At 39.2% G+C, this 27,635-nt stretch overlaps 1 protein-coding gene across 2 annotated transcripts in view; it reads right to left on the bottom strand.

The window, feature by feature from the left end:
• Positions 1-27,635, bottom strand: part of UNC13B (unc-13 homolog B) — a 220,811-nt gene that overhangs the window by 169,214 nt on the left and 23,962 nt on the right. For both annotated transcript variants that reach the window (XM_060100767.1, XM_060100768.1), the window contains exon 2: positions 2,170-2,199. In XM_060100767.1, the coding sequence (XP_059956750.1) occupies positions 2,170-2,199 (30 nt within the window). The remainder of the gene's footprint in view (positions 1-2,169; positions 2,200-27,635) is intronic.

Below are 27,635 nucleotides of genomic sequence, written 5' to 3'. Positions count from 1 at the left end.
ATAGGATTTTGTACTCCATTCCCTATGTCCAACCATAGCTGACCAGACCAAAAGGAGATGCCACCCAAAAGCAGCCAGCCAATTCATAAGCTGACCAAAAGCTGAGACCAATATGATTCCCTCTCAAAAGATTTTCAGTAGGGAAAACAAAGAAATAGTAACAATTGATTGGTGCTGAAGTTTGAAGGACAGGCATATAAATTCTATTGGAGCAGACACTATGGGGTGTGTGCAAGACAGGTAAGCATAAAAAGCCTGCTGGATGAGAAAGGAGAGCAGAAAAGCTTCTCAGAAAGAAGAGAAGCCCTAACCCAGAGCCACTGGAGAGAGCAGTAGGCCCAGAAACTGCTTTAGTTCCTGTTGCACCCAGATTTGGTTTTTCAGATTTTCTTGGGTTCCCAATCGTGCTTTTTCCCCCATAATCCACAGTACCCTCCTTTTGCCCCCAGAAGGAACTAGAGTAAGTCTTTATAACTAACTTGACATTCAGTTAAGAAAATGTGTATTAAAATAGGAGATACCATTTTCACCTTCAGATGAGCAAAGATTAAAAAGTTTCATATTATCTAATGTTGATAAGGATTTGGGAAAACAGACACCCGTATACTTTTGGTCTGAGTATAAGCTAGCAAAATTTTTCAGAAATGCAATTTGGCAGCAACTACCAAATTTGTTTAAAATACGTACCTTTGGCCCAACAATTCTCTACTTCTAGACTCTAGCATACAGATACATTTTCAAAAGCAGGCAATGATAAATGCACAAGAACATTTATTGCTTATAATAGCAAAAAAATTGAAATGACCTAGGGTACAACAAAAGGGACCTAGGGTACAACAAAATTCTGTACACTTTTTTTTTTACAGTAGGTTCTTGTTGGTTATCTGTTTTAAATATAGTAGTGTGTGTACAACACTTTGAAAGAAAGAACCAGATATACGTATACACACATATACACAAGAAAAGACTTTCATGGTATGTTGTTGGAAAAAAAGCAGGTTGCACAAAGACATGTGTAGCTGATCCATTAGTGTATACATGCACATACACAGTAAAACTCTGAAAAGGTATATAAAAGCCTCAAAATAGTTACTTTTGAGAAGCAGAATTGAGTTGGCCAAGAGGTAAGGAGACTAACTTTTCACCAGATTGATATAGATTTCTTTAATGTTTTATGATAGCACTGTTTTTTTTTAAATTTTTGAAGTGTAATTGGTAATTAAAAATTGTATATACTTAAGGTGTACAACTTGATTTTATATATGTATACAATGTGAAATAATCACCACAATCAAGGTAATTCACATTCCCCACCACCTCATAATTAGCATTTTCTGTGTGTGTGTGTTTGTGTGTGTGTGTTGAGAACACTTAAGACCTACTCTCGGGCCTCCCTGGTGGCGCAGTGGTTGAGAGTCCGCCTGCCGATGCAGGGGATACAGGTTCGTGCCCCGGTCTGGGAGGATCCCATATGCCGCGGAGCGGCTGGGCCCGTGAGCCATGGCCACTGAGCCTGCGCATCCGGAGCCTGTGCTCCGCAACGGGAGAGGCCACAACAGTGAGAGGCCCGCGTACGGCAAAAAAAAAAAAAAAAAAAAAGACCTACTCTCTTAGCAAATTTCAAGTATACAATACTTGTTAACCATAGACACATTGTTGTACATTAGCTCTCCAGAAATAATTCATTTTGCATAACTTAAACTTTGTACCCCCTTGACCAATCTCTTCCCATATTGATTTTTAATTAATTTAATGAACTTAGTGAATTTTTTATTTTTTATTTTTGCTGTGTTGGGTCTTTGTTTCTGTGCGAGGGCTTCCCCTAGTTGTGGTAAGCGGGGACCACTCTTCATCGCGGTGCGCAGGCCTCCCACTATCGCGGCCTCTCTTGTTGTGGAGCACAGGCTCCAGATGCACAGGCTCAGTAGTTGTGCCTCCCGGGCCCAGTTGCTCCGCGGCATGTGGGATCCTCCCAGACCAGGGCTCGAACCCGTGTCCCCTGCATTGGCAGGCAGATTCTCAACCACTGCGCCACCAGGGAAGCCCGAACTTAGTGAATTTAACTAATTTAATCAATGAATCAAATGAAATTAATGATTTTTTGAAAGAATGCTTTTAAATCACAGCAAGTATGGGGAGAAGAACATAATAATTAAAGGCTGGCCTTACCTGGTGAACCCTGGAATTTGGCTCTTTTAACTGCAAGAGAGAAAAAAAGGACACCATGAAGAATTCTTGCAAATTAATTTATTTAACCAGCATTTATTGAGTAACTACTATGTGCCAAGACTAGAGTTAGGACTAGATTTTTAAGTCTAAGTCATTAGAGAAAAGAAGCTGGGACTTCTGATCAAAGCTTGAATGCAGAGAGTTAGAAGGGCCCTTAAAAGTCATCCAATCTAATCTCATACTCCATGCAGAAATCTCTTACAGCTTCCTGACAAAGAGGTAGAGGGAACTAAATTACTCCTACGGCACCCAATTTCATGTCAGATAACTTTCTAAGGTTTAAATTATTTATGTTCCTTATGTAAAACCCATCATAGGAACTCCCTCATTCCACTCATGCCAAAAGAAGACCTTAACAGGCCAGATCTGGACAACAGGTTTTAAACAAGAGTGAGAAGTAACTTCTTTCTGGGAATAAGCAGATATCAAGAAGAGTTCCTGTCCAAATTAAAGGTATCCAAACTGGAAAAGAAGAGGTAAAATTGTCATTATATGCAGATGACATGATACTAAATATATACTGAAAACCCTAAAGACTCCACACAGAAACTACTAGAACTGATAAATGAATTCAGCAGGGTAGCAGGATACAAGATTAACATACAGAAATTGGTTGCATTTCTTTACACTAACAATGAAGTATCAGAAAGGGAAAGTAAAAAAACAATCCCTTTTAAAATCACATCAAAAAATACTTAAAAATAAACCTCACCAAGGAGGTGAAAGACTTATACACCAAGAAATATAAAACATTGATAAAGGAAATTGAAGAAGATTTAAAGAAATGGAAAGATATCCCATGCTTTTGGATTGGAAGAATTAATATTGCTAAAATGGCCATACTACCCAAAACAATCTACAGATTTAATGAAATCCCTATCAAATTACCCATGACCTTTTTCACAGAACTAGAACAAATAATCCTAAAATTTATATGGAATCACAAAAGACCCAGAAATGCCAAAGCAATACTGAGGAAAAAGAACGAAGCAGGAGGCATAACCCTCCCAGACTTCAGACAATATTACAAAGCTACAGTAATCGAAATGGTGAAAGAAACCATAAATAAAATGAAAAGACAACCTGCAGACTGGGAGAAAATATTTGCAAATAATACAACCGACAAGGGTTTAATTTCCAAAATATACAAACAGCTCATACAACTCAGTTACAAAAAAAACAAGCAACACAATCAAAAAATGGGCAGAAGACCTAAAGAGACATGTCTCCAAAGAAGACATACAGATAGCCAATAGCCACATGAAAAGATGCTGAACATCGCTAGTTATTAGAGAAATGCAGATCAAAACTACAATGAGGTATCACCTCACACCAGTCAGAATGGTCATCTTTTTTTTTTTTTTTTTTTTTTTGCTGTACGCGGGCCTCTCACTGCTGTGGCCTCTCCCGTTGCGGAGCACAGGCTCCGGACACACAGGCTCCGCAGCCATGGCTCGCGGGCCCAGCCGCTCCGCGGCATGTGGGATCTTCCGGGATCGGGGCACGAACCCGTGTCCCCTGCATCGGCAGGCGGACTCTCAACCACTGCGCCACCATGGAAGCCCCAGAATGGTCATCTTTAAAAAGTTTACAAATAACAAATGCTGAAGAGGGCGTGGAGAAAAGGAAACCCTCCAACACTGTTGATGGGAATGTAATGGTGCAGCCACTATGGAAAACAGTATGGAAACTCCTCAAAAAACTAAAAATAGAATTGCCATATGATCCAGCAATCCTACTCCTGGTCATATATCCAGACAAAACTATAATTCAAAAAGATAACATGTACTCATATGTTCATAGCAGCACTATTCACAATAGCCAAGACATAGAAGCAACCTAAATGTCCATCGACAGATGAACAGATAAAGAAGATGTGGTATATGTATACAACTAATATATACAACTCAGACATAAGAAAATGAAATAATGCCATTTGCAGCAACATGGATGGACCTAGAGATTATCATACTAAGTGAAGTCAGAAAGAGAAAGACAAAGACCATATGATATCACTTATAAATGGAATCCAAAGTATGACACTAATGAACTTATCTATGAAACAGAAACAGACTTATAGACATAGAGAACAGACTTGTGGTTGCCAAGAGGGGAGGTGGTGGGGGGGATAAATTGGGAGTTTGCAATTAAAAGAAGCAAACTATTATATAGAGAATGGATAAACAACAAGGTCCTACTATATAGCACAGGAAACTATGTTCAATATCTTGTGATAAAGCATAATGGAAAAGAATATGAAAAGAATGTATATGTACATATAACTGAATCACTTTGCTGTACAGCAGAAATTAACACAACATTGTAAATCAACTATACTTCAATAAAATAAATTTTTTAAAAAAGAGAGAGACAGAGAGAATTCCAATCCAAATGATCACAAAGAGCTTGGTTTCCAAAACGTCAGTGAAGAACTGCAGAATCCCACATGCCAGCTCTTAGGAAAGCTCAAAGACCACACAGGCAGGAAAACTGCTAAATTCCAGAAAGCACCAACAATCTTTCTGTCCATGAAGATTAAGTCTAAGTGCCACAGGGGGAAAAAAAGATAAAAGAAAATCCCAAGACACAAGGCTTGAAAAGGATACTCAGGGGCTTCCCTGGTGGCACAGTGGTTGGGAGTCCGCCTGCCGATGCAGTGGACGCGGGTTTGTGCCCCGGTCTGGGAGGATCCCGCGTGTCGCGGAGTGGCTGGGCCCGTGAGCCATGGCTGCTGGGCCTGGGTGTCCGGAGCCTGTGCTCTACAGTGGGAGAGGCCACAACGGTGAGAGGCCCGTGTACCACAAAAAAAAAAAAAAAAAAAGGATACTCAGAGTACAGATCTACCATTATCCTTGTCCTGCATTACAACTGAAAGCTTCACCTTAGCTGACATCCAAGCCCTGGTTTTTCCAAGAGATGGGTAATCCAGCACCTTTTACAAGGCCTTCTCCATTTTCTTAGTGCTAAAATCTCTCTTTTTTTCTGGCTGCAGTGGGTTTTCATTGCTGCGTGCGGGCGTTCTCTAGTTGCAGCGAGTGGGGGCTACTCTTCATTGCGGTGCACGGGCTTCTCATTGCGGTGGCTTCTCTTGCTGCGGAGCACGGGCTCTAGGTGCGCGGGCTTCAATAGTTGTGGCACGCGGGCTCAGTAGATGCAGCACGCAGCCCTAGGGCGCATGGTCTTCAGTAGTTGTGGCACGTGGGCTCAGTAGTTGTGGCTCGTGGGCTCTAGAGCGCAGGCTCAGTAGCTGTGGCACAAGGGCTTAGTTGCTCCGTGGCATGTGGGATCTTCCCAAACCAGGGCTTGATACCTTGTCCCCTGCATTGGCAGGCGGATTCTTAACCACTGTGCCACCAGGGAAGTCTAAAATCTCTTTTCATTGAACCAAAGTATGTCTCCCACTGGACTGCCCCTTTTAGTCTTGTGTCAATTTCTCTTCCCAATTATTCTTCAATTTCATCTAATTCAAGACTTACTGTAAAAGCCACAGTAATAAAGATAGTGTGCCAGTGGCATAAAAACAGACACAGACCAATGGAATAAAATAGAAATATATATATAAATATAGAATAAAATATACTATGTAATTATATAAATTATAATAAAATAATATATATTATCCTTACCTCATGCCACATGCAAAATTTAACTTGAAATGAATCATTAATAGAACTAAATGTAAGAGCTAAAACTATAAAACATCTAGAAGAAAACATAGGAGAAAATCTTACTGGCCTTGGGCAATTAGGCAAAGATTTCTTAAATTGGATACAAAAAGCATGAAGTTTAAAAGAAAAAAATTGATAAACTAGACTTCTTCAGAAGTTAAAACATGTATTCCTCAAAAGACCCTGTTAAAAAGTTATAGACCAAGAGGAAATATTTGCAAAATGTATCTGATAAGACTGATAAAGGACTATAAAAAAAATCTCAAAACTCAATATTAAGAAAGTAAAGAACCCATATTTTTAAAATTGGACAGAAGATCTGAACAGACACTTCACCAAACAAAGATACACAGGTGGCAAATAAGCACATGAAAAGAAGCTCAATATCATTATTCATCAAGGAAATGTTAATTAAAAACATAATGAGATAGCACTATACACCCACTAGATGATCTAAAATTTACAAATCTGACAAAACCAAGTGTTAATGAGGATGTGGACCAACTAGAACTCTCATATATTGCTGATGAGAATACAAAATGAAACAATCATTTTGGGAAACAGCTTAGAAGTTTCTTACAAACTTAAACATATTTATCATACATTCCAGCAATTAGTCTTGTAAGTATTTACCCCAGAGGAATGAAAATTTATGTCCACACAAATACTTGTACATGAATGTTCATAAGAACATTATTGATAATAGCCAAAAACCTAGAAAGAACCCAAATGCCCTGATAAACAAATTGTGGCATATCTATACAATAGTATACTACTCAGCAATACATATGAAAGAGTTACTGATACACACAACAAAAAAATGAATCTGAGAAGCAAATTTTGCTAAGTGAAAAAGCTAGACACAAGACTACATGCTGTATGACTCCATTTACATAACATGCTAGAAAAAGCAAAACCATAATAGAAAGTACAGCAGTACAAAGAAACTCAAGGAAACATTCTGGGGTGATGGAACTGTCTGTATCTCAACTATGGTCATGTTTACATGACTATATTTATTGGTCAAAGATCAAAACTCCTAGCAGCAATCCCACACTTAGGAATTTACTCTATAGATAGATTCCACAGGTACAGAAAGAAGTTTATACCAGTTAATAAGTTGAAGCAATGTTTATAATAGCAAAAGATTAGGGGATTGATTAAATGTTAAATTATCTAAATGTGATTTAGAAATCTAAAGCAAAGCTTTAGAATTTTCAGAAGAAAATATAAGGGAATGAATATCTCTGTATGATGGGTGAATGGATGGATGGATAGATATACAAGTTTTAGAATAAAAATCATGAAAGGAAAAACTGCATATCAACTTTGAGAGTGATTATATCTTGTGAGAGAAGGGATTGAGACTGTAAAGGATGCTTCAACTTTATCCATAATATACTATTTTTTTAACCTTAACTAATATGAAAAACATTAACGTGTTAAATCTAGGTGGTGAGTACATGAGTATGTAATATATTATTCTCTATACTTTTTTCTTTTAAAAAATTTTTATTCTTGCATATGACATGGTCCTCTATGTTGAGTAGATGATATGATCATTTATGTAGAAAATCTAAGAGAATCAACCAAAAAGCTTCTGGAACTAAATAAGCAATCATGGCACGGTTGCAAAATACAAGGTTACTGTACAAAAGTCAATCACTTTCCTATATACCAACAATGAACAAGTGAAATTTGAAGTTAAAAACACATTATCATTTATATAAATCTAACAAATAGGTATAAATCTAACAAAATATGTATAAGATCTCTATGAAGAAAACTACAAAACTGAGGAAAGCTATCAAAGAATGAAATAGATATTCCATGTTCATGGATAGGAAGACTCAATATTGTCAAGATGTCAGTTTTCTCAACTTGATCTTTAAGTTCAATGCAATCCTAATCAACATCCTAGCAAGTTACTTTGTGGATACAGACAAACTGATTCTAAAGTTTATATGGAGAGGATAAAGACCCAGAACAGCCAACTCAATACCAAAGTAAAAAAACAAAGTTGGAGGACTGACACTAACCAACTTTAAGACTTACTGTAAAGTTAATAGTAATCAAGACAGTATAGTATTAGGAAAAGAACAGACAAACAGATCAATGGAACAGAATAGAGAGCTAGAAATAGACCCATGTAAATGTAGTCAACTAATCTTTGACAAAGAAGCAAAGGCAATACAATGGTAGTAGCAATGATAGTCTTTTCAATAAATGGGGCTAGGAGAAATGGACATTTACACGTAAAAAAAATGAATCTAGACAAAGACCTTCACAAAAATTAACTCCAAATGGATCATAGACCTAAATGTAAAACATAAAACTATAAAACTGCTAGAAAATAACATAGGAGAAAACAGATGACCTAGGGCATGTGATGGTCTTTTAGATACAAGAGGAATAATTCATGAAAGAAATAACTGATAAGCTGGACTTCATTAAAATTAAAAACTTCTGTTCTGTGAAAGACAATGTCAAGAGAATGAGTAAACAAGCCAAATACTGGAAGAAATATTTGCAAAGGACACATCTGATAAAGGACTGCTATCCAAAATATACACAGAACTCTTAAAACTCAACAGTAAGACAACACACAGCCTGATTTTAAAATGGGCAAAAGACTTTAACAGACACATTACCAAAGAAGATACAATGATGGCAAGTAACCATATGAAAAGATGTTCAACATCATGTCATTAGGGAATTATAGATTAAAACAACTATGTATAAAATGGTGTTAAACAAGAAAAAAAACTGCATTAAATGGATGAGGTGGCTATTTGTCCTTTGGGCTCCCTAGTACCAAAATACTCTTCCTCTTCTGAAGAAATCCCGAGAGAGGGGAAGCAGAACCCTATGACTCACTGCAAAAGCCAAAGGCAAAAGACCTAGGTGTAGCAATCACATGCTCCCAACTTGAATCTTGAGGGACTGAAACGAAGTTGCAGAGCTGGTTAGAGAAAGTTGCAGAGAAGTTGGGATTCCAGTAGAAGAGCATGAATGTCCAAGGCAGTGGAGTTCTAAAGGACAACAGTTTACATCCAGTAATGTGAGAACACCAAAATGGACCATTCCTGTTCTTGGATATTGGGGTTTTATGTCAATTTTCCTTTTTATCTCCATTTTACAGGTAAGAAGAAACTTGAGCTCAGAGAGGTTCTGTGGCTGGGTCACATTAAGAATCAACTGGGAACATCACATGGATTAAATAATGGCACTAGATAAAGGATTCAGATCGTCTGACTCTAAGTCTAGTTCTTTCCATTCCACCAGAATGCCACCATGGAGGCAGCTGGAGGAGGAGAAGAAAAAGAAAAAAACATAGCCACTACCCTAAGGAAGGTGAGAGAGACAGCAAAAACAATGCAAGCACATGGAGGAAAAGAGCTAATCATATAATTCACTGTCAACTTAGGAACCAAAATGTAATGTTAAGATAAAATGTGCCAAAGAGAAAGGACAGATGAGTAAGGTTGGGATTAATAACCAAAGCTATTATCAAATAGATAGAAGTAGAACTGGGATTAAGGAAATGGATAAAACATAGATAGGCAAAGAGAAGAAGGAACAACATGAGAAAAAGGCACAGAGCAGTATTTCAGTCCAATGAGAGGCAAAACCCATTAGCCCCACAAAATCTCTAAGAGTTTGAGTGCCAGGTCCTGGGGGCTAGTCAGGCCAAAGGCTAAAACAAGGGAATTGTGGTATCCTAAATCCAGAACTTTTCCTATTTAATTTCTTCAAGAATAAATCTTTCTAAATCTCCTGCTTTGGAAAGACAGCATAAGGGAGGACAGAGGATACCAGGAGAGTCCAGAAATGAAGTAGATACATTTTGTTCCTTTTCAGTTTTTCCCAGGTGTAGCCCATCTTTTTTATCATCACCTACTCCTCAACGAAACTGCACCAATATGCTTTCCCTCCCATCACTGTGTTACAATAAAGGCTTAACCTTTAAAATTACAGACTACTTTGATAATTTAACAAAAGCTACACATCTGCTCTCCAGAAAAATGCAGGTACATCCACAAAACACTGTGCATATCAAGGGGAAATTCATGCAGGTTAAGATCATCTGCTAATAAAAATGCTTTTATTACCAATGTTGTTCTCATTAAATTTGTTTTATTAGTTATTTTCCTATTCTATATCTATAAAAGTCTGCTTTTACTAATTTGTCTTAGGTTTATTTGCCCTATTTAAATGGACTAATTACATGGTGTTTGCTCAATAAGTATCTCTTTGGAATTGGATGGAATCATTGCTAATTCAGGGTCTTCTCTAGCCCTTGAATAATAAACATAGGCCCTTGAGAGAAATCATAGTTAGAGGAAAATGTTTTTCTAAGTATTTGTCATTATGAAGATACACCATCTAAAAACTGAGTGTTTTCCAATATTTCAATGATTACTTTTTTTTTTTTTTTTTTTGCGGCACGCGAGCCTCTCACTGCCGTGGCCCTCTCCCGCCACAGAGCACAGGCTCCAGACGCGCAGGCTCAGCGGCCATGGCTCACGGGCCCAGCCGCTCCGCGGCATGCAGGATCCTCCTGGACCGGGGCAGGAACCCGCGTCCCCTGCATCGGCAGGTGGACTCCCAACCACTGCGCCACCAGGGAAGCCCTCAATGATAACTTTTAAAAAGCTACATTAAGCCCATGGGAGTGGAGCAAAAGCTGCAGCTGCTAATGACTAGGAACAAGGAGGTCTTGATTCTAGACTTGGCTCTGACACTTCATTACGTGGGCCCTTAGACAAAAAGCATAACTGGGGCTTCCCTGGTGGCGCAGTGGTTGAGAGTCCACCTGCCGATGCAGGGGACACGGGTTTGTGCCCCACTCCAGGAAGATCCCACATGCCGCAGAGTGCCTAGGCCCATGAGCCATGGCTGCTGAGCCTGCGCGTCTGGAGCCCATGCTCCACGACGGGAGAGGCCACAACAGTGAGAGGCCCACGTACCGCAAAAACAAACAAACAAACAAACAAAAAAGAATTACACTAAGTGAAAGAAGCCAGCCGCAAAAGACAAATATATTGTATAATTCCATTCATGTGAAAAATCCAGAATAAGTAATTCTGTAAAGACAGAAAGTAGATTAGTGGTTGTCTATACCTGGAAAGGTTGGGAGAAAATGGAGAGAAGTGATAGCTAATGGGTAAGGAGTTTCTTTTGAGGGTGATAATAATGTTCTAGAATTGACTGTACTGATGGCTACACAACTCTGTGAATCCAGTAAGAACCACTGGATTGTACTTTAAATGGATGAACTGTATGGTATATGAATTATATCTCAAGCTGTTAGAAAAAAAGTAAACCAAAAAACCTTAATAGAGGGGCTTCCCTGGTGGCGCAGTGGTTAGGAATTCGCCTGCCAATGCAGGGGACATGGGTTCAAGCCCTGGTCCAGGAAGATCCCACATGCTGCGGAGCAACTAAGCCCATGAGCCACAACTACTGAGCCTGCGCTCTAGAGCCCGTGAGCCACAACTGCTGAGCCCCCATGTCACAACTACTGAAGCCCACACGCCTAGAGCCTGTGCTCCACAAGGGAAGCCACTGCAATGAGAAGCCCGCGCACCGCAACAAAGACCCAATGCAGGGGCTTCCATGGTGGCGCAGTGGTGGAGAGTCTGCCTGCCGATGCAGGGGACACAGGTTCGTGCCCCAGTCCAGGAGGATCCCACATGCCACGGAGCGGCTGGGCCCGTGAGCCATGGCCGCTGAGCCTGCGCATCCAGAGCCTGTGCTCCGCAACGGGAGAGGCCACAGCAGTGAGAGGCCCGCGTACCGCAAAAAAAAAGACCCAGTGCAGCCAAAAATAAATAAATTTTTTAAATAAATAAAATTTATTAAAAAAAACAAAAACAAAAAAACACCCTAATAGATGTCTAAATATGCTTGTATAGTTGTTGTGAATAGGAAGAAAGGTATGGAAAGATACATACCAAGTGGGCTGTTAACATTAGTTACCTCAGGAAATGAGATGGGGACAGATGTGAGGTTATCAGGTTTTCACAAGTTTTTAAATCTTTATTCACCATTATATTGTTCACTTATTAAAACTTTAATTTTAAAGTCTGAAGAATTTTGAGTTTGAAAAACATTAAGTATATGATATTTAAAATAAGAAAACACTGTAAGGCTCTGCACTATAAACTATTCCCACAAACTGTTAAAAAATAACAGATTGATCAACAAACTTGTTATCCATCTAAATATGAAGTTAATTTCAAAGTAGTATTTTCACAGTCAAAGCTGAGAGGAGCTCCAGCTACAGCACACAATTCCTCATCATCTAATTCCATGCTACTAATAGGTATGAAAAGCAAGGAGAAAAGTAAAAGGTGCAAAAAAAGAGATAATCATGACTGAACACAAGCTCTTTAAGACTCCATCAAGCCGCGGAGCAACTAAGCCCATGCGCCACAACTACCAAGCCTGTGCTCTAGAGCCCACAAGCCACAACTACTGAGCCCACGCACTACAACTACTGAAGCCGATGTGCTCTAGAGCCTGTACTCCACAACAAGAGGAGGCACTGCAATGAGAATCCCGCACACTGCAACAAAGAGTAGTCCCACTCGCCACAACTAGAGAAAGCCTGCGCACAGCAACGAAGACCCAATGCAGCCAAAATATAAATAAATTAATTTTAAAAAAAAATTTAAAAAGACTCCGCCAATATGAAAACCCAAGAAGTCAGGGCTAAAGAGAAAATGGACAGGCAGAGCATTTGGCTCCAGACTGCTTACAATTAAAAGCAAAAATAAGAGAAGATTATTTCTTTTATATTTACGCTATGCCTAATCCTCAAAAACACTATAACTTCAGCTCCTGAGTTTCCTTGACCTTGCTGAAGAATCAAGTCTACAACTAGCACCCTTGAGATTACAGGAAATAATCCTATTCACACTGACTCTGCATCCAGTGACCTGGTTCCTCAGGCACTGGGAATGGCTGATCTGCCTTGTTCTAGCCTGTCCTTCTTATGAAATAATTTCCAAAGCCTTGCGGCACTAGTTCCCCGGTTTGTAACCTCCTGTTTTAGAATATAGCATTAAATAAGTGTCACCTGTCAAATACGATAACCACCATTTCCTTCTTATTTAAAAGTTAACATTTTAAAAGATAGGAATCATATATAATCCTACTGCCCTGTTTTCAATCTGCTATAGTGTATATATATATTTTAATATAGTTGCAATTATTAATTTGCATATTTTGTTGTATTATACTTTTACATTTGTCAAATATTTGGACATAAAGATGCACTAACTGTGACATCTGTCAAACAACTGAACACAGGAGTTGACTCAGGTGTTCTTACTGGCTAGCAAGATGTCCTTTTCCTTCCCTCTCCTTTATGATAAACTGTCAAGTGGCAGACCATTTTCTAGTGCAGCAAAGGTAGCTACACCAAGCAGATCCATTCTCTAGGAGAAAGTGGGACTATTCTGGTACAAAGCAGCAGGGCAGTCATACCAGATCTGAACCTGACATAGCAACTTTGCCAAATACAAATAAAATTCTACACAAAGAGAAGTTTCCGCTAATAAGATGATTTGCAGCCAGGGCTCCCTCCTCACTTCCTGAGGTTGCTGGATCACTTAACTGGCAATCAGGGCCTTATGTTAAAATCTAAGCGGAGGCTTCTAACAGGAAATGGAGAGTGAGGCCATCTAAGCAATACCCTGTTTCTAGAGGGGAAAAAAGCTACATATGAATGAATATCTCATTATTCTTGGGTGGAAAAAAAATTTTTAATTGTTTTTTAAGAAGACCATGAAATGATTCTAAAACAATGTAATAAGAAAATAGCACTCAAAAGTAAACTCTTTTAAAATTACACATTGCAAAAAACAAAACTTAGGCAGTATTTCACAGCTTCTAAATATTTAAAAAATGGAGTCACAGAAGCAAAATGAAAGACTAAAATAATAAGGAAGCCTGCTGAGAGGCAGATAAAGAAAGGAAGCTCAGTGAGATAAGAATATTAAGGTAAACATAAGAAAAATTATAGGGAGTTCCCTGGTGGCCTAGTGGTTAGGATTCTGGGCTTTTACTTTCATGGACTGTTTTGATCCCTGTTTGGGGAACTGAAATCCTACAAGCCGCTGCACAGCCAAAAAAAAAAAAAAAAAAAAAAAGGAATAAAATAATGACAAAAATTTTTAAAAAGAAAAATTATATATAAATTCATTATAAGTAGTGAGAGAAGAGTCAGCTTTGAAGAAACCGAAGCGATGATTTAAAGAAGAAATTTAAGAAAATCTCCAAGAATGAAAAAGGAAAAAAATGAAGAGATTAATATAATTTTAAGGGGTGAGGGGACAGGGGAGAGAGTAGCAGAGCTCTAACACATTGATAATCGGAGTTCCTGAAGATGATACAAGAACAAATGGAACAGAAGTAATATTCAAATACAAAAGAAAGTTTTCTTCAGATGAAGAAAGAGCTCAAGCATATCAGATAAGATTAATATAAAAAAAAAGGGATCGGTACCCAAAAATATTTTAGTGAAAACCACCATCTATAGACATTCTTCTAATGACAAAATGACAAAAAATGGCAATCCAGGAACTCTATACCTAGCCATTTGGCATTCACCTATGAAAAGGAGTCCATTACGCTCCAGGTTCCTTGCTAAAATAAACACTGTATCATTGACCCTGCGCTAAGGAAAGCAACCCAATGCAATTCTTCATGTATTTAAGTACCTATATCTACAACATGACCCCACCATCCTGTCCCTCTTTGATTAAATCAAGGGTGATCATCAGCCCCAAGGGTAGTCAATCAGTAGACTACATAGCATCTCAACAGATATTCTGAAAGAAAAATTATGCTAGAAATAAGCATTTATAAGGGATAGTGACTGACCAAATCAATCAGTACCTCGCTTAGGGAAGAAAAATGTGAATCACACAGACAAGTCTGAGAAAAAGTGAGGACAAAAGTAGGAAAAAAAAATCAAGGAGAAAAACCAAACACTTATTATGTCTCCACTCCACACTGACAAATTCCTGAGGTTCAAGTGGTAACAAGATAGCCTGTTTATTACAATTGCATTCATACTGAACAATCTTTTAATTCCCCAAGTAAGCTCTATTCTCTTGAGGGTCTGATTCCTGTTCTTCCTAGGAAACCTAGATATGTGGCTTTGCTGGTTTTCACAAGGGTAGGCTTACACTTGACAATTATCTTCATATCTTTCCTCCTTATGTATCCAGAAGTGAGAAGGAAAACTGCATTTGAGGGATCTCTAGTAGTTCGATTATGGTTGGAACTTAAAGAGTGGGGACAGAAAATGGCAAGAGTAAAGGTGAAAGCCAGGGATGACCATCAAGTGCCTTGGAAACCAGTCCAAGGAATTTGGAGATCGACTTTATCCTAAGGGATTTTAAGCAGAGAAGTACCCTGATCAGATTTACATTTTAGAAAAGTAATTCAGGCTGCAGTATGTAGAATAAACTGGAGAGAAGCAAAAACCAATAAAAAGGCTAGTGCAGAAGTCCAGGTGAGAGAGAGAGAATGGTAGCCTGTACCTAGGTAGGAAGAACTAGAAGGGAGATGAAGCTAAGAAGAAAAAGGTGATGACATTCTTGACATGAAACCCAAAGACTGAGAAAGCTGGAGCAAGCACTATAACTCATGGCTATAATCTTGTAGAACTGGAGATGCACTGAATGCTGGCCACCCTATACCCACAGATAAGATACAGCATAAAGAAAGCAAGGAGGAAAGAGATGAGGGGGAGAGAGTAACAAATAAATAGCTTCTACTTTAACAACTTGCTTGCCCTCACAAGTACTAAACAAGTTCGCCTTGGGAATTCCCTGGCGGTCCAGTGGTTAGGACTCGGCGCTTTCATTCCCATGGCCAGGGTTCAATCCCTGGTTGGGGAATTAAGATCCCACAAACCACATGGCATGGTCAAAAAAAATTTTTTTAATTAAAAAAAATTTTTTTTAAGTTCCCCTTAAAGAAACTTCTAATGTGAAGGAGGGGAGACTGCTGTTTGTGGTAACAAAATGTATAGTACTTACTGATTGACCCTTTAAACTATACACACATATAACTTTGATAAAAATTTTTTTTAAAAAAAAGCAATGTCTGGCAGGAAAGAACAAAGCAGAAAAAAAGTTAAAATACAGATAATAGATATATGAGGATTAAGTTAATAAAGGTAAAGCACTTAGATTCTGGCACATAGTAGGCAGTCAATAAATGTTAGCTATGATGATAACTGTTAATGTTGTTACCAAAAATGACAGAAAGCAATTATGCAAAAAAGAAAATCCATTAATAAACATAGGCTCCTGTCCTTAATAAGGACATTCACAATACACTTCATTTCCACATGTTCAAAATATTCATTCTTCAACACCAAACATTAATATTATCTCTCTTACCAAATTTCCCAATTTTTTTCCAACATACTATCAGTCAAAGATAGTCTCCTTGGGCTTCCCTGGTGGCGCAGTGGTTGAGAGTCCGCCTGCCGATGCAGGGGATACGGGTTCGTGCCCCGATCCGGGAAGATCCCACATGCCGCGGGGAGGCTGGGCCCGTGAGCCATGGCCGCTGAGCCTGCGCGTCCGGAGCCTGTGCTCCGCAACGGGAGAGGCCACAACAGTGAGAGGCCCGCATACCGCAAAAAAAAAAATTTAAAAAAAAAAAAAAAAAGATAGTCTCCTTGCTCCAAATTTCCACAGCTGTTTATATGCATCTCTTACTTTCTATCTCCCCCTGGCAGTTATTTATATCAAAATCTTAACTCCTATAATGGGCAAAAACTCTTTAAGGCCAGAATTCTTTTTTTACTCATCAGATTATTTCTGTAAAATTCCTTGAATATAATCTTGGTAAGGTGTCCCTGAGACAATTCCTTTTTTGGAACCCATAACACTCCCCCAAACAAATACCATAAATACTTCTTTGCAACAAGACTTTCCTTGGTAACCAATTTGGTAACTACCAATTCCTTCACATAATTAGAAAATATGGGCGTTACATATAAAATTGATTGATGTAATGTAACTATAATAAGGCAGTTTTGAGTTTAGATGCCAATGCCACACCTAAAATATAAACATGGAATTGGCTTTTACTTATATATTTTTAGGAATAATGGATTACCTGTGCCCAATCCTTGAATGCATAGACATATTAAAGAGTAAAGGCCACATCTAATTGGCCCCATAAAACATAAGGACCAATGGCCATTTCTCTGGGATAGTTAGAGACAATAGAACTAGTGGTTGAAGGACTGAGGTTCTTTGGGGACCCAAAGGCTGTCAGAAGAACTCTACCCATCATTCTTTGATGTTGATACACAACGAAACAAACAAACAAAAAACCCTCAATTTTCATATTTGGCAAAGGAATCCTCCCTTTCTTCCCCACTAGACCTTGGGAGACAACATTAAAGCTTGCTTATGCTTTATCCAGATTTTGTAAGTCTGTATTCGCTGTACAAGGGGCCACTAATTTAGAGGTGTTAAACATTAGTCTTTATTCAGATTAACCCAAATGTACATTGTGTGTCAAGTATACTAGGCGCTAGTGGAATACAAATTTAAAAATGGGTGTCTTGGGCTTCCCTGGTGGTGCAGTGGTTGAGAGTCCGCCTGCCGATGCAGGGGAGATGGGTTTGTGCCCTGGTCTGGGAGGATCCCACATGCCGCGGAGCGGCTGGGCCCGTGATCCATGGCCGCTGAGCCTGCGCGTCCGGAGCCTGTGCTCCGCAACGGGAGAGGCCACAACAGTGAGAGGCCCGCGTACCGCCAAAAAAAAAAAAAAAAAAATGGGTGTCTTAAAGTCTGTGGGAAAATAGATGTAGAAATAGAAAGTTACAACACAAATGCTACAATGGAGATAAATACAAGACACTGGAATGGAATAGGATTATAGTGATGATAGTGAGAACTGCGAAAACAACAACTACAACTAACAGTTTTGAAAACACAGTGCCACTTAATCCCTTAAATGCTGATTTAATCCCCACAGAAACTTTATGAGATAAGCAGTGGTATTATTTCCATGTTACACATAAGGAAACTCGGTTTGGGAGAGGTTTAAACAATTTGCTCAAGGTTACATAGCCAGCAAGTAACAGAGCTGCAGCGCAAACTCAGGCAGTTTGACTTCAAGACCTATCTACATTCTTAATCACTATGGTAAGTTGCCATTCTCCTGGTCTGGAGAGTATAGATATCTTTCCAGTAGGTATCCTTGCTAGCTTCCTCCATTTTGATTGGAAGAAGCTTAAAGAATTTAGTAATCTTTTCATTTCTTTCCTCAGACCTAGAGAAGGGCTCAATAAGTGACACCATTATATGAAATGCATGTACACTAGAGGGCTTTCCTGAGGAGTTAGATGAGGGGGTTGCAAAGGTATATTGACCTTTACATGGATATTTTAATTGGATCTGGGTTTTTTTTTTTAAGGGAACCTTTATATTTATTTATTTATCTATCTATCTATCTATCTATCTATCTATTTATTTATTTATTTATGGCTGCGTTGGGTCTTTGTTGCTGCGCGCGGGCTTTCTCTAGTTGCGGCAAGTGGGGGCTACTCTTCATTGCGGTGCACGGGCTTCTCGTTGCAGCGGCTTCTCTTGTTGCAGAGCACGGGCTCTAGGCACACGGATTTCAGTAGTTGTGGCATGTGGGCTCAGTAGTTGTGGCTCACGGGCTCTAGAGCTCAGGCTCAGTAGTTGCAGTGCACGGGCTTAGTTACTCAGAGGCATGTGGGATCTTCCCGGACCAGGGCTCAAACCCGTGTCCCCTGAACTGGCAGGCGGATTCTTAACCACTGCACCACCAGGGAGGCCCTGGGTTTTTAAAATATATTTGTCCCTCTCTTTTGAAGCTTTTCTGCCTGCTGCTAATGATGTTTTCTGTGTGTGTGTGTGTGTGTGTTTGGCAGGGGGGAGTAGAAATACTGTATAAAAGAATCTCTCATTACCAGAATGTCAGCTCTCCTAACCAAGGAATGTAATAGATTTAAAAAGTGAGAGATATATACTGGGAAGCCATTGGAAGATCAGGGTAGACAGGTAACATGATCTGATTTACATTTTTAGAAGACAGCTCTGATTACTGTTTGGAGAATGTACCTCAGGGGAGCACAAATGGAAGAAAGAAAATATATATGTTGGATAGCTATTGCAATGGTCCAGAGGAGAGATGATGGTGGCTTGCACTAATGTAGCAGAGGTAGAGATGGTGGAAAAGATCTGAGAAAATAAAGTATGTGAAGGATTAAGAATTAGTTTCTGGAGCCAAGGCAGAGCAGATGAGCATTAGCAGTCCCTGGTACGCAGGTGTTTTTACATTTTAGGTTCATTACTTCAATATTTATTGAGGCCCTACTGTCAGGCACTGTGCCAAGTAACACAGAGATAAAGACACCCTCTCTGCCCTCAAGGGTCTCAATCTCAAACTAGTATAGGAATGGCTGCACTAGACACTGCTGTTGATGCCTCAGATTCTGTTTGACTCTAATCAAAGCTGAATGACATTCTCCAATTTCAAGATCAAATCAACAATCTGATTTACATCCAGGACCTTGAAGGGTTACAGTACTCAACATCCAAAAAAATCAAAACCAGCAAAAGACCTGATATTCTCAACTCAGTCCCCAATTGTTTGCCTAGACCCATCTTAAACTCAATTTCCCAAACTGTAACTGAGCTCCTTGGCCTTCATTTCTTATTTTCATGGATGTAACTCATCCCTGCAATTTGATGATTGGTGCTGTTTCTCTAAATCTAAGTAGGCAGACTGAAGGAATTACAAAATTATGAGACTGGCAAATAATTCTCTCTTTTCTGTACTCTTTCAACAGAGCACTGACAATGCCTTCTCCTTAGAAAGTCCCTGTGGCCCTAGGGATATAAGCAGTGCTAAGGCCAGAAGAAAGGAATCGTGGTAGTTTCTTAGGCTGGGATCTGCTCTAGGATTTAAAAGTGCAAGATAAAAACTGGGTGCTGAGATTTCCTCAGTTCCCTACTTTGCACACTGGAGAAGGAAAGCAGAAAGCAGATATAGGATCAGGAATCAGGACAGAAGCCCTGGCTAAGAATAAAGAGTGTATATTAACCTGAATAATCTGCTGGATGTGTCTCTCTTAAGACCCCTAAATACAGTGAAAGGTATATAAAGGGAAAGCACAGAAATGTTCAAGGCAAAGGAACACTGAAAGGAAAAGAGTAAAGTGGGAAGAACTTAGGAAAATATACTCACAATGGAGAAATAACTAGCATAAGCTCAAGACTTAAAAACCAGCTTAGAGAAACTAGTGATTGTGAAAAGGGAATAACTGTGTTGATAAAGATGCCCACTAAGTGTTTTCATGGAAGATATACAAGAAAAAAAATTGGACAAAATTCTTAGAAAGGTAGAGAACATTTATAGGTATGAATGAATATAAAAACACCTTCAGTTCTTACCTTTCCAGGCTTCAGAAATGATGGCTAAGAAGCAGCTTTATACAAATGTAGAATAACGTAGAATAAACAGAACATATCAAGTATATACTTTTTTTAAAAAAAACATGAAACCATTTCATGAAAGGAGAAAAAAAGCATGCTCCAAAAAAAAAAAATCTACAGGACATAAAAAAATTTTCTTAATAACAACCAAAAAAATACACTAAGAGGCCCTGAAGAATTAAAAGCAGAAATTTTTATAATAAATAGATTTGAAAGAGATTAGTACTATAAATTAAAATGGATAGTATGTTGTGCAAACTACAAGGTGTTTTATTCATTCAACCTTTTATTGAGGGCCAATTATGTATAAGAGACTTAAGGGAGGTCAGAAAAGTGACTATGACATCACCACTGCCCTTAAAGAACTGAGTCTAGCAGGGAAGCAGCCATATTATCCAAACAGTGAACAAGAACTATAAGAGAATTGTTGACACATATTTATCTCTACTTCCCCACTTCCCAGTGATTCTTAACCATTCTAGTCTGGCTTCCACTCCCACTTCTCCACTAAAACTGCTCTCCACAAGGCCAGTCAACTCCATGCCACCAAATCCAATGGACACTTTTCAATTCTCATCTGACTCTATTGTAAATTGACAACTCACTCTTTGAAATAGACTCATCTTGACTTTCATAACATCTATTGATTTGTGTGCTGCATATGAGTTTGCTCCTTTACAGTCTCCTTTGCCATCACGTCCTCCTCACCTACCAACCCCTCAGATTGTTGGAGTTCCCTTGAGCTTGGTCTCATACCCTCTTCTCCCTTTCTATTCTCTAAATGATATCATCTACTTCCACGGTTTAAAATACAATCTCTATGGTTACAATTTCCAAATGCCCATCTGCAGATCAGTCTTCCAGGTTTCTCAAACTTAGTATTTCTGTAAGTGAACTCTTGATTGATCCTCCCACTAAGTCTATTCTTTCACACAATCTTTACCTCAGTACCTCAGTAAACAGCACTGCCATCCAGCTGCTCAAGCCAGAAACCTGTGAATCAGCTCTCAAGGACCCCTTCTCTGTCACCCTCCATTTCCAATCAATCAAGTCCTGTCAATCCACCTACTTCACAGTGCTCAGATCAATCCACTATTCTGTATCTCCACTTCCATTAACCTAATAGTTTAAGTCATCCTCATATATCACCTGGTCTACTGCAGTAGACTACTAATCAGCCTCCAATTTTCAATCCTGCCCTCTCCAATGTATTCTACATCCATTCTACCCCATGAGTTTTTTGGGTTTTGTTTTTTGGGTTTTTTTGGGCACACCACATGACTTGCGGGATCTCAGTTCCCTGACCAGGGATTGAACCCAGGCCATAGCAGTGAAAGCCCGGAATCCCAACCACTAGACCACCAGGGTACTCCCTATCCCATCATTTTTTTTAATGTAAATTAGGTCCTTCAATGGCTGCCCATTAGAAATCGAAACTCTTTACCACAGTCTAAAATTCTGCCTGATCTGGCCCTGCTTACTTTTCAACTTCTCTGGCTTTACTCTCTTCCCTCTATTCTAGCCTATCATTGGGCCTTCTTTCAGTTCCTAGAATACTATAATCCCTTTTCACCCACAGGATCTTCCAATGGGACCTCTTCCTCGATCTGGAAGGCTCTTCCTCCACCCCATCCTCAATAGTCTACTGATTACCTCCTTCTCACCTTTCAGGTTTTAGTTTAAATGTCCACATTTCAGAGAGGCCTTCTTTAACCATTCATTGCAAATATAAAACCCTCTTATTTATTCCCAGTTCTTTTTCTTTAAAATATTTATGACGATTTATATTTACATATTTATTTTTGATCACCTATTATCTCCTCACCCACTAGTCTATGACTTCCATGAGAGCAGGAACCATGTTCTGTTATCTACTACTCACTCAACCTGGCACCCTGTCAAGTGTCTACAACATAAAAGGCACTAACAAATACCTGCTAAATGGATGTACAAACAGATGCTATAAGGGACCTAAAAAAAAAAGATTCTGATTTTCAATTGGGATTTTCTTTGGATTTAGTTTGGTTTGGGTTGTGGAGAGGGAGGCAGATATAAGCAGGATCACAAAGAGGTAGCCATTCTTCAGCTGGAAAACGAGAAAACAAGTAAGAGCATATGCAAAGGCATAGCACTATGGAAGTGCATGCCTTCTATAATTAAAACAGTATTTCACACACCTCCTTGGGGCAGAGTCCCAAGTGAGTTTTCTTTTTTTTTTTTTTTTGTTTTTTTTTTTGTTTTTTGCTGTACGCGGGCCTCTCACTGCTGTGGCCTCTCCCGCCGCGGAGCACAGGCTCCGGACACACAGGCTCCGCGGCCATGTCTCGCGGGCCCAGCCGCTCCGCGGCATGTGGGATCTTCCGGGATCGGGGCACGAACCCTAGTCCCCTGCATCGGCAGGCGGACTCCCAACCACTGCGCCACCAGGGAAGCCCCCAAGTGAGTTTTCTATAAAGTCCTGGAACTCATGGTGCTTTTTATAAAACACTAAGAACACTTTTAAGAATTTACTGAAATTACTGTAAGGAGGAATTCTAACCACAAGGATATTAATCACAGTTACATTTGTACTATCAAGAAAATGAAAATATCCTAAATTATACCCATTCATAAGGAAATATTTTAGTAAAACATGGTAAATACAATGGAATATTATATAAACATTTAAAACAATGATATAGACCTATCTTTTTTTTTTTTTTTTTTTTTTTTTTTTGGCGGTATGTGGGCCTCTCACTGTTGTGGCCTCTCCCGTTGCAGAGCACAGGCTCCGGACGCACAGGCCCAGCGGCCATGGCTCACGGGCCCAGCCACTCCACGGCATGTGGGATCTTCCCAGACCGGGGCACGAACCCGTTTCCCCTGCATTGGCAGGCGGACTCTCAACCACTGCGCCACCAGGGAAGCCCTAGACCTATCTTTATTGACATAAAAAGATATCCAAAGTTACGTTAAGCAAAACATCAGTAAAAGCACATGTAATATCCCACTCATATTACATTTATAAATATATAAATACAGACTACACATACATATATATTTGTTTATATTCATAGAAGCTGTCATATAAAACAGCTAAACTTTCCTACAAGAAAAATAATAATAAATATTTACTGATTGCTACTATTGGCAAGATACCATTCTAAGTGTTTTCAATGTATTTTGCCATTTATTCCCTACAATAGCCTTATTAGGTATATACTAATATTACCTCCATTTTATAGATGGGAAAACATGATGTACAGATTAAATAACTTTCTCAAGATCACACATCTAAGTTACTATGTCAATAAAACAGCTTCTAAATCACTGAGACACAGTAATACCAAAAGTCATAAAGTGAATTTTTTTAAAATTAGACTCTAACAACTGCTATCTCTAAGAGACCTGCTTTAAATCAACATAGTGAGACCAAAAATAAAAGACTATAAGGTTAGATACATCTGAGAAATAAGAAAATTAAGAGCCCATATCAAGGCATTAGACAAAGTTTTTTTAACCAAAACAAGAGATAAACAAAGTCACAAATATTACAGGAAGAAATGCCTACTACATTTTTTTTAATGTTTAAATTCTTTGCTTTTGACTTGGCAATTCCACTCCTAGACAGGTATTATGGTTTTTTTCTATTACAAAACTAGTATACATTCATTGTAGAAAACATTAAAAAAGATAAACCTTTTCCATAATTCTACCATGTTACCTAAAGTAATTATTTTAACATTACTATATATATATCTTCAGTTTTTTTCAATTAATATACAGTATTTCTACTTTACTGACCTAGTTTGGAACTTACTTTACTTAGTTGTTTTGCAATCTGTTTTCCCCATTAAAAATATTTTATAAACGTTTTTCCATGTTATTAAGTATTCATTTATAACATGGTTTTTATTAGTTGTTATTATAAACTGAATGTTTGTGATCCCTCAAAATTCTTATACTGGAGCACTAACCCTCAGTGTGATAGTATTTGGAGGTGGGCCTTTCAGGGTAAGTAGGTTTGGATGAGGTCATGAGGGTGGGGTCCTCATGATGGGATTACTGTCCTTATAAGAAGAAACCAGAAAGCTAGCTTGCTCTCTCTCCACCATATGAGGACACAATGAGAAGGCAGCTGTCTACAACTCAAGAAGAGAGCCTTGGGCTTCCCTGGTGGCGCAGTGGTTGAGAGTCCGCCTGCCGATGCAGGGGACACGGGTTCGTGCCCCGGTCCCGGAAGATCCCACGTGCCGTGGAGCGGCTGGGCCCGTGAGCCATGTCCACTGAGCCTGCGCGTCCGGAGCCTGTGCTCCGCAACGGGAGAGGCCACAGCAGTGAGAGGCCCGCCTATCGGGAAAAAAAAAAAAAAAGAAGAGGGCCTTCACCAAGAACTCAACCACACTGGACCATGATCTCAGTCTTCCCAGCCTCCAGAACGGTAAAAAATAAATATCTGTTGTTTAAGCCACCCAGTATTTTGTTGTAGCAGCCCAAGCTAAGACAATTACATAAATAATATTTATTTCCCACTATTACAGCACATTCGACTTCCTTTCAATCATCAAATACTACTGTTATGGGTTGAATTGTGTCTTCCTAGAATTCATATGTTGAAGTCCTCACCCCTAGTAACTCAGCATGTGATCTACCTTATTTGGAAATAGGGTCACTGTTGATGTAATTAGTTAAGATGAAGTAATTAAAGTGGACCCTAATCCATTATGACTGGCATCATTATGAAAAGGGAATATCTGAACACAGAGACATGCACCCGAGGAGAACACCACGTGAAGACAAGAGATGCTGTGACAAGCCAAGGAATGCCACAGATTGCCAGCAAGCCAGCAGAAGTTAGGGGAGACTCATGTAACAGATTCTCAAAAGGAACCAACCCTGCAGACACCCTGATCTTGAACTTCAAGCCTCCAAAACTGTGAGACAATAAACTTCAGTTGTTTAAGCCACCTTGTTTGTAGTACTTTGTTACAGCAGCCTTAGCAAACTAATACAATTGTAAATAATCTTTGATGACTATCCTTATAGATAATCAGGAATTTGCAAAAAATGTATTTTCCTAGGATAAAGTCCTAGAAGTGGAACTGCAATTAAATAAGCAGCACAGTTTTATGGCTCTTATTATAGCTAATCCTTGAACAACGACAGAGTTAGTGGCCCTGACCCTCTGCACAGTTGAGGTCACTCCCTGTGCGCAGTCGTTCCGTCTGCGAGGTCTCTCCAGGCGGTTTGGTATCCATGTATTCAAACTGTGGGGACTTCCCTGGTGGTCCAGTGGTTAAGACTCTGTGCTTCCACTGCAGGGGGCATGGGTTCAATCCCTGGTAGGGAAGCTAAGATCCTGCATGCTGCACAGCTTGGCCAAAAAATTAAAATCTGTGAATCATGTAGTACTATAGTATTTAGTACTACTGAAAAAAACCCACGTATAATGAATCCCAGCAATACAAACCCGTGTTGTTCAAGGGTCAACTGTACATAACATCCCATGTGACTAGTCTTTTCTCAACAGGCTTTCATATATCCTTTAACTTCTCTCTAGGATCCCAAGAGGTGGTTAGGACAAGAATTACTAGTCCCCTTTTATATACAGGAGAACAGGCTCAGAAAATTCAGTGCTAGTAATCAAACCTAGCCTTCTTTTCAGAAGACTAGAGCGGCACTGTCCAGTATGATAGCCTGCAGCCACATGTTACTATTTAAATTTAATCAAAATTAAGTAAAATTAAAGATTCAGTCCTAGGTTGTACCAGCCATGTTCAAAAGCTCAATAGCTACATGTGACTAGTGGCTGCCAATACCAAAGAGCACCAATGTGGAACATTTTCATCATCACAGCAAGTTCTATCAAATAGCACTGGATTAGAGTGTACTGAGAATCTAGAATGCAGGCTTACAGGGCTTAGCACAACAGATCTCTGAATAAGTACTAAAACTGGTCAACCAGGATCTTCAAGAAATTGCTCATGATGATTCAGCAGAGGACATCTCTAACACAACAAGGGCAGGAGCCAAGCTAAGACACATTGAAGCACAACTATAACAAAGTCCATCTGAGAAACCACAGGAGCCTCTCAAGGGTAATCACAAATGCTGTGACTCATCCTAGAAGCGCAGTGGGCAAATAACATGCATAGTAAGGTGGTAGATTCACACGTACAAAGAAAAATGTCTAGGTTGAAGCTCTGGCTCCATATTATAAAAACCGACGCTCAATAATTCTACTTTCTGGTTTTTTAACCTATGTCTACACTGAACTGAATTTTCACCTTACTGGAAATCCTGGCAGATCACCTAAGTAGGTTAAGCCCTAGTTCTCAGAAAGTTCATTGTTCTCTAGACCTCAAAACAATGTGCTATTTTTAATAGATACCATTGAGTATTTAATCTGTGCCATGAATTGTACACTAAACTTTGTAAAGAAATGTATGTTATTATTTAAATACTTTAAACATACAGAAAAAAATTAGGACCACCCCTGTACCTAACAGCTAGACTGACCAGATCTCAACATTTTGCTACATTTGTTTCAGATCTTTTTTTCCCCCAAGATTTAATAATACATTACAGATACTATTAAAATACCTACTTAATCCCATTCCTTCCCTCCCTCCCTCTCTTGAAGTATCCATTATCCCGACAGTGATATGTGTCATTCCAGGCCAAAGTTTTTTTACTACATATATTTGTGTCCATAAACAATATATAGTACTGTTTGGATGTTTCTTAATGTTAAATATATGGCATCAAACTGTATCTGTCTGCAACTTGCTTTTCTACCCTTTTTGGTTTGAGATTTATCATTATTGATAAATGAAGCTTAGTTTATTCATTTAACTTAGTTTAGTTTAGCATTCTATTTGATGAACATACCACAATTTATTTATCCAAACTTCTACCGTGTGACTTTTAGGTTCTTTCCAAATTCTTGCCATTCAGATAATGCTCCAATGAACATCCTCCTGCATGTCTCCTTTGACATAAGCACATGGATGGGAACTCATTAGGATGTAAAGTATATGTATCTCAACTTTACTAGGTATTGTCAAATTGCACTCCAAGTGGTCATATAATCATTCACTTCCACCTACTGCATATAAAAATTCCCCAAACAGGGGGCTTCCCTGGTGGCGCAGTGGTTGAGAGTCCGCCTGCCGATGCAGGGGATATGGGTTCGTGCCCCGGCCCGGGAAGATCCCACGTGCCGTGGAGCAGCTGGGCCCGTGAG

This window comes from Mesoplodon densirostris, chromosome 6, assembly GCF_025265405.1.
Source record: "Mesoplodon densirostris isolate mMesDen1 chromosome 6, mMesDen1 primary haplotype, whole genome shotgun sequence".
Taxonomy (NCBI): Eukaryota; Metazoa; Chordata; class Mammalia; order Artiodactyla; family Ziphiidae; genus Mesoplodon; species Mesoplodon densirostris.
The sequence above is the reverse complement of the archived record's forward strand: the minus strand, read 5'-3'. Positions and strand labels throughout refer to the sequence as shown.